The 12,591-nt window shown below is 42.0% G+C and overlaps 1 protein-coding gene across 2 annotated transcripts; it reads right to left on the bottom strand.

Moving 5' to 3' along the window:
• Positions 1 to 2,873: 2,873 nt before the first annotated feature.
• On the bottom strand, positions 2,874 to 11,558 carry TNFSF10 (TNF superfamily member 10). 2 transcript variants are annotated; one of them, XM_057411532.1, is made up of 5 exons: positions 11,373 to 11,558; positions 7,502 to 7,654; positions 5,969 to 6,011; positions 5,200 to 5,316; positions 2,874 to 4,492 (listed from the first exon to the last, which is right to left on the bottom strand). In XM_057411532.1, exons 1-5 carry the CDS (start codon positions 11,496 to 11,498, stop codon positions 4,044 to 4,046), a joined length of 888 nt encoding a protein of 295 aa, XP_057267515.1. In that variant the 5' UTR covers positions 11,499 to 11,558; the 3' UTR covers positions 2,874 to 4,043. The 2 variants fall into 2 exon arrangements, with proteins under 2 accessions (XP_057267515.1, XP_057267516.1); XM_057411533.1 differs by having other exon boundaries at positions 2,874 to 4,489.
• Between the last annotated feature and the right edge of the window lie 1,033 nt (positions 11,559 to 12,591).

The following is a 12,591-nucleotide window of genomic DNA, read 5'->3' as shown; positions in this document are numbered from 1 at the left end:
CATGAAGTAATGGAAGGTACAATAAAAGCCAGTTAATTTGGCATGTCCTCTTTCCCATGGGAACACCAGAAAAGTGAAAACCCTTTGCTAAAATAAAAGCAGTCTGTAGGAAAGGAATAATTTCTTTTGAAAACCTGCGGGCATCCCTGCAATTTGAGGCTGCTCAACCCTAGGCATGGCATACTGGTTGCAGTGGAGTTTGGCATGGATGGGGAGAGACACATACATACACAGACCTACACGTCTGATTACTGAGGCTTGAGGCATGCCCATCTCTTCCAAATAAAGCCTAACACAAGCACTGGGCTAAATGTATTTCTTTAGCTTATGAGTCCATTAGGGAGTTACTCCTTTTGTTAATCACATAGATGTTCAGTGTGTGTAACAGTGATGTGGGGGTCTTCCAGAGACCAGTACAGTGAGTATAATAATACAGTGGGGACTGCGAAGAGAAGGTAATGTCAAAAGAAGACACACAGAGATGAAATAGCCCTTGTGGTGACTAAGGTGGAGGCAATGTTCCTGGAGGCTTGTGCCCCAAAAGCAAGTGGTTTCCCTACAGTGCCATGTTGCTGCTGCTTCAGCCATAGCCCTTCTCTGCACAAGCAGGATGAAACCACCCCCTCTCCCACTTGAGGGCTGGGGCTCAGGTTGGATGGTGTCTTCATCTCTTGATGAGTTTCCAGGGTTCACTTGGGTTTTGTATGCTTTTTTAGTTGTGCAAATTTTAGAAGAGACCAAACAACATCCTGCACTTGCTTTTGGGGCAGGGATTGCATTTGTTTTCAAGTTCACAGCTGCTTTACAACATCTGTATAAGTAGTCCTTGTCCCTCTGAATTCCATGTGTCTTTTACTGTAGCTTGGTAATAGACAAGGATCAGATGTTTCCCAAATAAACAGATTTCTCACTTAAATAATGGCCAAAGCCCAGCATATGAAAAGAACCTGAAGGGAAGTGCTTGGCATTTTGTAGTCTCTGGTCATGAGATCATTTTCAGTGATTTCTTCAGTATACTGTTTCCAGATGGTGCTCACTAACTAGGGTCTGGAAGCTGCTCATATGGCATTACACAGTATGGCATTGCTCAGTAGTTTGCATTACACCCTTTGCATTGCAACCGTTTGTGGCATTTAGGGGTTATAACTGATACCAACCAATCTCAGAGAAATTATTTCAGACAGCATTGTTATAGAAGCCATAGGATAATACCAATAATACTGCAAGACTAAGTAACTTTTTAATAAAAATGTTTTATATAAAATGCATGTAGAAAAATTACAATCTGTACACATTACCACAACCTACATCCACAAATAAAAATTTGCTACATTCGCCATTCAACATAAAGTGAGATGAAAAGTATGATTCAGGGTGCAAATGTACACGGAAGTTGCTGTATCTTTCCACTCATCTTCAAATGTGTCCTGTATGATATTGCTTGATCACCTCTCCCCAGGATAAGGCAAGCATGCCTTTTGATTGTTCAGAAATAAAATGGGATTATTTGGTGTGATTCCTACTGCGATACGCTCTGCAGGCAGAGACCAATAATACATATATTTAGATAAAAAAGGAAGGCAATACCACAGAGCATTCCCCAAGCAACAGCAGGCATGGTGTTATATACCAAGAGTTGAGGAAAGAAGATGGAGCAAAAAAATCTATGTGTAATAGACAGTTTGTCTTAGCATCAGCTGCAAGTTCGTAGAGTCCCCACTGGTTTCCTTCCAGTCCTTTCTAGCAGGCACAACTCCTATGTTACACAAACTGGTCTTAGCCATAGGGAGGGTTTCTAGGTCGAAGCTGCCACCAGTAAATCCAAAATACTTTTTCACAGTTCAAATACAATTTCTTTCAAATAAGCACCTAAATTAACATTTAAAAATCAAATCAACTTTTTAATACAATAAATTGCTAAAAACCGCCTCAAAAATGATAACGTGGGTCAATCCTGTGCTGAGATCAAAAAGCCTGATCTGTTTGCAAGGAGAACTTACAAAAGTCATGAACAGAGCAGACATCCAGATATGCAGAGAATGGCTTTGTTCTTCCCAGCTTTTTCAGGGCAGGCATGCTGGAATCAGGAGGAAAACAGTAGAAATATTTTGTTCTCTGTTGAAACACGATTTGAGAATGAGTCAAACTGAAGTGTTCCAGTAAAAGATGAAGAATTTCACATAGTTGATTACCACTGAACACAGTATCCATGATGCTATGTTAGAACAGTAGGCAAAGTCAAACCTCATCATTTTAGGCTTACGGCAGTGTGTTACTTAACCTGTCATAAAGAGAGTTATTCCTGAAATTCTTCTATTGCTGCTCAACACAGGTATTTAAGTGAACTGATGTACTTGCTTTTCTCAATGACAAAATTAACTCAGGGGCTTCTGTCTATTCATATTCTCTTGTTGACAAAGTAGCAAGATGAACGATGCATGTTTACTCATAAGGCTCGTATGCAAAGGCTGTACAGTGATTTAATTATCAGAATGTGGAGGTGAATGTCAGGGTTCCCACGGCAACCTTTGTGTATTAAAAAAATAGACAACCAGACTTTTTCCTGGCATCATTCTGTTGATGTAAAGTAACTTTTGCAGAACAACTGACTCCCTCTCCCTCAATTTTTTATTTTTTTTTTTTTACACTTTCACCTCTTTTTTTTCCCCAGTTTTCTCTGAGTCTGGGCAAAATGCAAAGTGGTATCACTTCACTGGCAATGCCGTGCATGTGCTGATTTATGCTACTTAACTTCTGTGCACCTAGTCCACAGCTTACACTTGCAAATCTTTTTTTTCCTTTATTTTTTTATATAAAATATTCTGACTCACAGAGTTAAAAAATAGTGCCATTTCTTAAAAAAATAATGGTTATAAAAAAAACCATGAAAATTTTCCACCCATTCCTAAAAATAAAATAAAATCAAAAGAGCGTTACCTAAATATGCAGCTCTTGTTTAAGTATAGATAGTTCTGTTTGTTTTCGGCAAAATATTAGTAATCAGGGTGTGTTATACTGCATTACGTATTACCAAATACAAACCAGTACAAATAAATGTGGAAGAACCATGTCATGCTTAATTTGTGGCAAATGTCTAATAAAATTCAATATTTACAGAAAAACACCTTTTTTTTTCCTGGATCAAGTACTTGCTGTCAACAAGTGCAACAGCAAGTACATTACTGAACCTATTGGAAGCCTGGTGAAATCTTTGCAGCACAGCAATTAAGTAAATAGGCACTATTGTAATGTGCTGATCAAAATACTGATTGATTTCAAAACCTCTTCTGTGCCATTTCAGCAGCTTGTTTTATGTACAATATCCTGATTAAGACAGGCTAATGTGTTTACTCAAGCCATGATTCTGAAAACTGCTTAAGCACATATTTAATTACAAGCATGTAAATACCCTGATTTAGTCGCTACTGCTCATGTACTTAAAACTGATTAGGTGCTTAAGTGGTTAGATGAGATGAAGGTGTGCACTTTGCATTTCTGATGGACTTTCAACTTTTGTAAAACTCAGGTTCAAACAAAAACTTCCAGAGTAATTACAGAGGCATCTGGGAAGCAGTACTTACAAAGGCTTCTTACCAGAGCTGAGATATTCAAGATGGTATCCCAACAGAGACCACAAATAAAATTTGATGCCCAGTCTCACCCTTGAGTAACTAGACCTGGAGCATCCTCCATCCCACCTGCTGTGACTGAGCTGGCGTGGAGCACTTCTGCGGAGGTGGTGGTGAGCACCTACCTGCCCGGGGTTCTGGCCAAAGGTATTATCTGTGGTGTGACATCCTTGCATGTTCCCAGCCTGGCTAGGCAGTGGAGCCTGCCAAAACAGCACCATCTCCTGCGGCTGCTCCTTCCTGTCTGGTGGGAGAGTATTTGGCATGCTCAGACTTTGCAATGAGTGAGCTAAGAAAGGGGAGTCTGGTATTGTTGTTATTGCTACAGTGCTTGCTTATTATTCCCTGGTTTAGAGAATTTTAAGCTGATCCTGACACAGAAAAATGGCTCCTTCAGAGCATGATTTTCACCGTTTAACCAATCAGAAAGGCTCCAAAAAAACTTGCTTCTTTGTCCATGTCAACTATATCACCATTACTGACAGAGACAAAAATCCTGTCTTCTTTTTTCAGCTGAAACACTCCACCTTGGTAGATGGAATAAAGTCCATATTCCGCCTTTTTAGACCAGCAGCTTGTTCTCGCACTTTTCATGAGCATAATGGGTTCTGGGTAATTTGTCAGTTTGTAAACATATTGCACAAGCTGCTTGGGATTCCTGATTTGTGCCAAAAAATCTGAATCCTCATTCTCGTTTTCACGGAAACGAAAATAAATTTGTGAGTAGATGTAATAAAAGCCTGTTTGGGGTATTACTAACTCGCCATTTCTCAGCTCCACGTTGTAAAGGAAAGAATGGCCTTTCCTTGAAGATTCCCAGTTGCTTATTTTTTGTCCGCTCCCTTTTCTGGCCACGGAATCTACTTGAGAAAGAAAGACAGAAAATGTTAAATTACATGCCAGATAGTGAAGCCAGGTGTCTGCTAGTTGGGGTGTCCAGTTTTTAATAACAAACTAGGGAAATCTGCTCTTCCCAGTGGTTCCTTAGTCCAATTCTCAAAACAATCTGAAAGTCCAGAAGCTAGCTGTTTAGCTCTATGTGGGAATTCACATGGACTACCTTTATTTATAATTTTTGTGACCCACAAATAGAAGAAAAATCATTATGCTGGTACTAAGTAACAAAGTTAAAAGATCCATTTGTGTCTGATACCCTCCAAAGCTGCAGAAACCCTACCAAGCCTTTCATTAATATGGCCTGAATGTCAAGTCCCTCCTGTCTCTGTCTCGCATTTCTAATAGGTCTGTCACCATAGCAGCTGGGATTCACACAACTAACAGAAGGAAATTAAAGGAGAGAAAAAAGGAAAACTTAACATTAGGAAGAAGGATAATTTTTTTCCCCTCTAATGAAGGTTCAAGAAGAAAGGTTAGGGAGGTACCCAGAGAGAACAGGCTTTCTCCTGTTCTGTAAGACAGTAAAAAACTACTGTCTGGGACAAGAGGACTTTAATGATCTGTTTCTTACTATTAACTCAATGCAAGTACTAAAAAGGGTATATAAGCACGAGGCTCGCAATGAGAGTGTAATTTCTGTGATCTTTAACTGTTTTTAAAGGTTTTTTCTTACTGCGTGGTGACAGGGAACTCTTCCTATTGCTGTTGCCTGTCAGATGTGCCGCGATCCTGTTGATGGGGCCGAGTGGCTGCTGCCTGTCATTGTGCGGCAGTGTCATGGCTCTTTCAGCTACAGAAAGATGAGAAAAGGAACCTCATGTTAGAAGCAAGAATTTTAGAAAAGACCTCTGTCCCATTAGACCCAATTTTAAGGAATAGATATGTCATTTTTTCAATTGACTAAATCATACACTGAATGCTGTACATTGACTAATATGGCCCAAATTTCTCTTCTGCTCTTGCTCTCCTTGAAATGTCTTTATATGTCTCTTTGTTCTCCTTTTGCTCCTCCCCAGCCCCAAAATTACTGATAGACAAAATAACCCATAGTACCAAATTTTCACATTCACAATCAGCATTTTTAATGGTTAAGCACTCATAATCTTTACATCAAATTTCTACTTGGAGGTTGTGATGCTTTTGCTCAACGTGTTTAGGGCTGTACAATCTTCAGCAAAGCTATTCCTTAGCTGATCTATGTGTACAGCAGTCCAGTGCTGATTGTTTCCAGGAGAGCAGACTGTTTAAACAGTCCCATAACACTGCGGGACTGACGTCTAGAAGCTGAGCCTCCGGCATCCCCCTTGGTTACCTTGCTCTAACCGCTAATCATCACTGCCAGTACACGATCTTCAGTGTTTTCTGCACTTTTTATAAATTGAGTCACTACATATCAGGTGCCACAAGCTGCAACTTTTTGCCACAGATAATAAAAATAATACCATTAACTGCAGATATGTTTTCCTCATAGCTGCTTGACATCATCTGCCAACAAACAGAGAAAACAAATTAGTTCAGAAACCGATGGGTTCAGGAAAAAGACTCCTATCTCAATTCATAAACAAAGGGGTATTCTGGATTTGATCAACAAGCAAATAAAAAAGGCCTATTAATTTGTTGCAATAAAGTATTACTATGTTTACATCTTTTATGTAATGAAATACATAGGAAAACATTTTCAAGATAGCTCAGCCATCTGGGCTTTAAGTTTATTGGAAAATTTGACCATCATGCTTTCCTCAGATAAGAGATGCAGTGTACAAGCACCAGCTTCCATTTGTAGACTACGTGGCAGTGTGGACTTCTGTGTGATCTTAGCTCTGAGAAATAAAATTTCATTTCTTTTTATACCCCTATGTAAGGTCTTAAGCCAGCATATCTTTGTGTGTTCCTCTTTTTTCTGTTTGCTGACCGCTGAACCAAACGGGTTTGATCACCGACAGTGGTGTAGCTGCAGCAAGCATGCTGATTATCTGCCATGATTTATCTGGGTGACTAACATGGGCCTTGTACTGCCACTTACTGATGGGTTCTGCCTTCCCTTCCCCTCCTTTCCTTTACCTTCCCTTGCTGTCATATTATTATAACTATTATTATAATTTATGATTTCTGGCACTCAGGCTTTTTTTAAGCCATCAGGGAGCAAGTAGGTATACCAGATGTCTAAATGTTCACCAAACAAAACAATGTTTTCTTTACGCAAAGTTCAGGGACATCACTGATAGAATTTCCACTGAAGGAGCCGAGATCTCTTGAATATAATAAGAGGACCTATTTTGGTCTGCAAGATGTGCTAGGTAAGTTTCAGCCATAAACTGAAATTTTTATGGATGAGCTTTTTTATGTGCTGGATATGGGATTTTGAAAACCACTACAGAAGATTTTAGCCTTTCTGATTTTTCAGCCAGTCTTATTGTCTTCTCTGTAGCCAAAATTATATGTATTATGTGCAAATAGTGCAGGAGATGGTGTTCTCAGAATGCTGAGCTGGGAAGGTGCTGTGCTTGATGCTGTGTGCTTGCTTGCTTTTTCTTTGCCATTACAGAGCTCATGACTAGACCATTCCTCAAGCACTTTTTTACCTCTCCCTGTGTTACATTTCATCTCATTTTCTCATGCCAGTTTCCATGTATTTCCAAAGAGGGACTGACACCTCTGCTAGCACTATGATCTGTATGGTCAGATACAAAACAAGCTCAAGTCAAACACTTCTGAGGTATTTCAGACAAGCCAACCTATCACTGAAATTTATGTAGTGAAAAACTATTGTCTTTGTTTTGTTCTCCTGAATGCAGTGAAACCACTGTCATGGGTCATTTTGGCTTCAGTGCAAGCACTCTGCAGCTGAATGCTGTGGCTTGACAATTGCTCTGCAGTAAAACAACCCAAGACCTCCCACCTTTATTCTGCTATTAGGCTTCTTTGAACTGCAGTATCACCAAGCACACTGTTTCAGTGCTTCGGTTCCCAAATACCTTTTTAATTAATTTTCCCAGGTGCCACTTTACTTGCCAGCAGGGATCAGCCACTTTGTCTTCACTTTCAACTAGATCCAACTTTTGGATGAAATCTCCGATTTCCTCCCCAGTAAGACAAGCAACGTTGCTCTTCGAGTATGTGTCCTGGAGCTGCAGCAGAAGGGAAAGCCAGCAGTTTTCACCTGTGATGGGCCTGCAGGTGTTCAGCTGTGGTATGTCACTAAATTTATTACCCTTAGGGACATGCTTTTTTTTCTTTCAAGCATTTGTTAGTATGGTGCAAGTTATGACTATATAAACAGCACAAGTAATTCATCTTGATTTTATATAATTATTTAACTAGATGGCATATCTAATACACAAAAACATACTTACATTATCTCCATGGACATAAATCTGGTATCCAGCGCACATCTAAATAAGCTCTGTGAAATTTCAACATCCAAATCACTAATGTTGTGAGTTCTTTAGTTGCTCTAGAAAACATGTATTTGCACAAGGGATTTTTCTTCACAAATTACTGAGGATGAAAACCAGACCTTGGCAGTATTTTCTATTCTGATGTTTTAGCCAATGCCATTTACAATCCAGGCTTTTGCTGTTATATATCCATACCATATCCTCCCCATATCCAGTTTGGGGTATCTCCGAAACTGTATTTGATCTAATAGTTCAGAACAAAGTCCAGACAACAGAAATGACATCTGGGTCCAAATAAAATACTGAGTACTTGTGATATGGGCCTATGTCTACATCCTCTAGTCACAGACAAAACAGATTCTTTTCTGATAAATCAGTTTGAAGAGTGCAAAACACATGTTGACTCCATGGGAATCTGACTGGGAGAGTTTGCATCATAGCAGGAAGCATTTTCCAAGCTCTGCAGCCTCACATGTAACTCCAGCTGGCGCTGTTTAACCTACAAGCACAAAACCAGCGCTGCAGCCAGCAGAGATCAGCTCCTGTCTGCTTTGAACCCAGCAGCAGCTGCTGCATCAGCTATAGACTGGTAAGGCTTCTTGTGCCAGGACTGCACTACAGGAGCCTGGAATGAACAGCAATTGGCAACAAGCATGCAAAGCATTTAGATGGACTTCTGGTTGTAACATTTACATTTCACTCTTCTCATGTTAAAGGCGTTTGGTCTGGTTTGCGAAACAGGTACATTTATTCTGCAAGTACCAGTTTCAGCTGTCCTTGAGACAGGTATTGAAAGCAACAAATGGAGTCACTTCCTCCTTCACACTCCATGCTTTTCCTGCCTGTTAGAAAACAAAGGCATTCAGTGAGAGATTTCCCACTCCAGAAGGATGAGGTTAATTGACCCATACTACCCTGCAAGTCCTTTGTGGCTGAACAGCACCTTTGGTTTGCTGCAGCAGATTCTCCAAGCTTCATCTATTACTCGAAATGATTCTGTAGGCATCAGAGTGAAATGAGGCCACCACGAAGAGTGTTTGTGAAGGTTTCTCTGTCTTTGCTGAGTATATTCTTACATCAGTTTTCTCGTTTCAAGAACTCAGGATGATTAAAATTACGTTCTTCTTAGGGTAAAACCGCACTTACAACTAAGGGCTCTGACATTTAACTGTAGTTCTATAATAAAGTAGTTTGAAGAGTTATAAAAACCCCAAACATACTTGAGCAGTTGAGATGTTACTTTTTATTTTCCTATCATATTTGCTACAGCTCACCTCTGAGCTTTGCCTCCCATCTGGAAGCAAACAGTTCTGGACCTCTGCCTTCTTACCTGAATACTTTTCCCACAAAACAGACTTACTATCCTGGCACTGGAACAGCATTTTGCATGCATTTTGAAACCTTCGTGAATGAATGCAACCTTGTACCAGCACCATGTGGTACTGAAGGACTGGTATTTCTGTCGTGCAGGTAGAGAAAGCCAGGCATCAGGGTACTGTAAGACCTCAAAAATGAGGTTTTGTCTGTACCACTGAAGTCTGAGGATGCAAGTCTTGCAGGAATGCTATCTTGTAAACCTTCTATTCTAGTAGTGTGTGAACTACGTTTTCAAAACAGAAGGAAGTCTAAGGATATTTTTCTTGCAGCCCTGTATCCTGAAGCATAATGAACTTTATTGTGCTCGTTGTCTCAGCACTTCCTCCCAAAGCAAAATGGTTAAACAAATGTTGTATTTGTAGCTATACCCAGATTACTATGAGGAAAAAATACCTGATAGTTCTACATTATTCTGTTTGCAAAGATAAAAATATCTGCTGTCTCTTCAGCCACAGCAATTTGGTGAAGGTGTAGGAATGCAAATATTGTGAACAACAAAGGGAAGAAAAATGGCCACACAAAAATCGCAGTTTGACTTTTGAGATTTATTCCAAATGCACCATGTTGTTTTGGGTAGGAGACTGTTTCTAGATAAGCTTTTTCCTTGTTCATTGTGCACCAGATGGCACAGTCAGGAGAGTATGTGCTTAAGGTACCCCCTCCAGAGCCAGCAACTTTACTTAGTAGCCCATAGTAGCCCGGCAGAACTTGGGGGGGGGGGGGGGGGGGGGCAGATTTAGCTTTCACACTAAATGCAGGCTTATTCAGAACCAGCTGTATTTTGGGCAAGTATCACGAGATGTGGTTGTGTCCCAGGTGTATGTGTTTGAATACCAGGAAAGTAAAGATAACCGTGGTTACCAATTACTTAAGATTGGCAAGCTTGTTAAGCAAAGGACTTTGAACCATATGAACAAACTGTTGAGAGTGCATTTATATATTTTCTCCATTAGCAGTATTATATAATCTGATTTTGTAAAATCAAAGCATTTCTATGACTCCCCCATTTCACCAAATATGGGACAGCCACAGCTATAAACTCAGCAGGAAAATCCATTTTGGACATTTCCAAAGTACGAGCATTGCTGTATTCTGCAATATGAGGCATACCCTTTAACATTTGCTCCACAGAGCACTCCAACATCGCAGAAAACTGCACCTATTAAATAAATAAACTCACAGGTAACATAATATTTTACATTTGTGTGATACTTTCTGAAGTTGTGTAACTACAGTACACGGCGGGGTTGGAACTAAAGGATCTTTAAGGTCCCTTCCAACCCAAACCACAGCAAGACAGTGAATTTTTGGCAAGACACTCAAGGAAACCTTGAGGACTAGGGGTTAATGAAAAGCAGGAGCACACACATTAAAGGCTCATGGGGCTATAAAGTAAATATAGATTTCTTGGAATGCAAATGATCTTTTGCAGGAATAGGAAAGGGTTAAGTGGTAGTTAGCAGGCTTGAAGGATGGCTGCAAGGAGACCGAGGCATCTAAACTATACAACGGGCACTACAACTCATTCGGAGGAATTCAGTGGTGTATGCTGCTTGGGTCAAGTTCCTTTGGGGTTAGTCACTGACTTAAAACTATGTATTTTTCCTAAAGAAGGCATTTAAAAGGTACCTCAGCTTTTCTTAGTCGTTTTGTCCCTGTTGCCCACATGAATATGCATCTGATGGAGGCCGCTGTTGTCCTCCCAACGCTACCAACGTCTCTGCAGCACAGGGGGATGCCGTAGCAGATTTGGCGCTCTGATAAAGGGCACATTTGCTACTTCCCTGCAAAAATGCGCTACTTAAAAAGCAAAAACTTTTAAACTGTTCTTCCCCTGCGTGCACCCCCGGGCCCGAGGAAAGCCTGCACAAAGAGCTGGCTCACGCCGCGCGAAGCTCTTTGTCTGTTAGCTCTGCTCTGAACAAACACTTGGAGGCTGCCGGCGGCTCCAATCCCATGGCCCTGCGCCGGCTCCTGCACAGAGCGGGGACACGCTTTTGTGTCTTTCCTTTCCTTGACCAGACAGAAAGGGAGAGAGCGGGGTCCCCCCCAGTCGCCTGTCCCCACCGACCTGTTTGAGCTCGTTGGTGAAGTAGAGGAAGGTGACGGCCACACAGACGGACTGCAGGAGCACGGCGGCGACGAGCACGGCCGCGCAAGTCTGCGCGGGGTTGGGGCCGGCTGCGGGCAGCATCATGGCCAGGCAGCGCTCGCCTGAAGCTCCCGAGCGGCGGCGGGGAAGGGAGGACGGGGCAGGGCGGAGGAAGACTGAGGGGCCCACCAGCCTCTAACCCCCGACAAAGCGCAGCCCCTGCAAGCCGTCCGCCGCGTTCCCCGCCCCGCGGGGCGGAACGGAGCTATCAGAACCGCCCCCCCGCGCCGCGCCCCGCCCCGGCCTGTTCCGCCGGCTGCGGGGGTTCTCTGGTGGTGCTGGGAGCCGCCAGCTGCCGCCTGCCCGCCGGGAGGTGTACTGTGGCTTCTCAGCCGTTAAGTCGCAGGGCGTTCCTGGGCAAGCTTTCTGAGCAGTCGCCGCCAGGGTATGCTGGAAATAGGGTGTTTTAGGAGATGAAGGCTCTGGTTAAGGTACGGAGAGGCCCAGAGTTGTCTGACACTGCAGTCTCTCCCGCAGAGCTGGTGTATGACAGAAAGGCACCAGCTACCTTTTGGGCTTTCGCTATCATGAACTCACTCTTAGGTTTGGTTGGTTGGTTTTCAAACCTCTGAGACTCCTCACAAACTCTTTTTCCAAACTGCTGAATCCAGATAGTTGTTTTCCAAAGGCACATGAGTGATTTGGAATGTGTCTATTAAGTTTCCCTGGGGTTTTGACACCTTCACCTCACACAGACTGTGGATCGTAAGCAACTTCATAATTATCTGCAGATGCTTTAAAATGACTTAGAGGTAGCATCAGTGTGGTCTGCTGACAGTGTAGGCATGGAAAACTGGGATCTCAAATCCCAGTGCAGAGACTTGAGTTCAGTTTTATGCTGTTGCTGCAGGGCAGTGTGAAATTTTGGCTCCTGCCCAGCATCCATAACCTGAGTGCCAAGATGCAGGTGGGAATTCTCAGTATAATTACAGGGGAAAATTAAAATAAAGATGTTTCCATTTCTCCTGACTATTAAGGACATCTTCAGAAGATGTAATGCACTGTATTCAACCATTTACAGGAAAATTGGTTTTTCTTCCATCATAGCGTAGCAAAACAATCCCTGAATCCCTGTTTAACATGGCAGCAGGCAGTTTGGCTGGTTCTATTCAGCATTCAATCTGTGTGCCAAAACAGT

This window comes from Pezoporus wallicus, unplaced genomic scaffold (genome assembly GCF_028554395.1).
Source record: "Pezoporus wallicus isolate ANWC-B61680 ecotype Strahan unplaced genomic scaffold, APGP_CSIRO_Pwel_v1 contig_6899, whole genome shotgun sequence".
Lineage (NCBI taxonomy): Eukaryota > Metazoa > Chordata > Aves > Psittaciformes > Psittacidae > Pezoporus > Pezoporus wallicus.
Note: the sequence above shows the minus strand (reverse complement) of the source record. Positions and strands in the feature narration are given on the sequence as shown.

What these genes read in the sequence shown, in the direction of transcription:
- TNFSF10 (XM_057411532.1), bottom strand. Translation starts at nt 11,498, where the DNA reads ATGATGCTGCCCGCAGCCGGCCCCAACCCCGCGCAGACTTGCGCGGCC. An exon ending in TCACCAACGAGCTCAAACAG is followed by an intron (nt 7,655 to 11,372) that starts GTCGGTGGGGAC and finishes CTTCTGCTGCAG; the next exon opens with CTCCAGGACACATACTCGAA. An exon ending in GAGTTCCCTGTCACCACGCA is followed by an intron (nt 4,493 to 5,199) that starts GTAAGAAAAAAC and finishes TTCTTTCTCAAG; the next exon opens with TAGATTCCGTGGCCAGAAAA.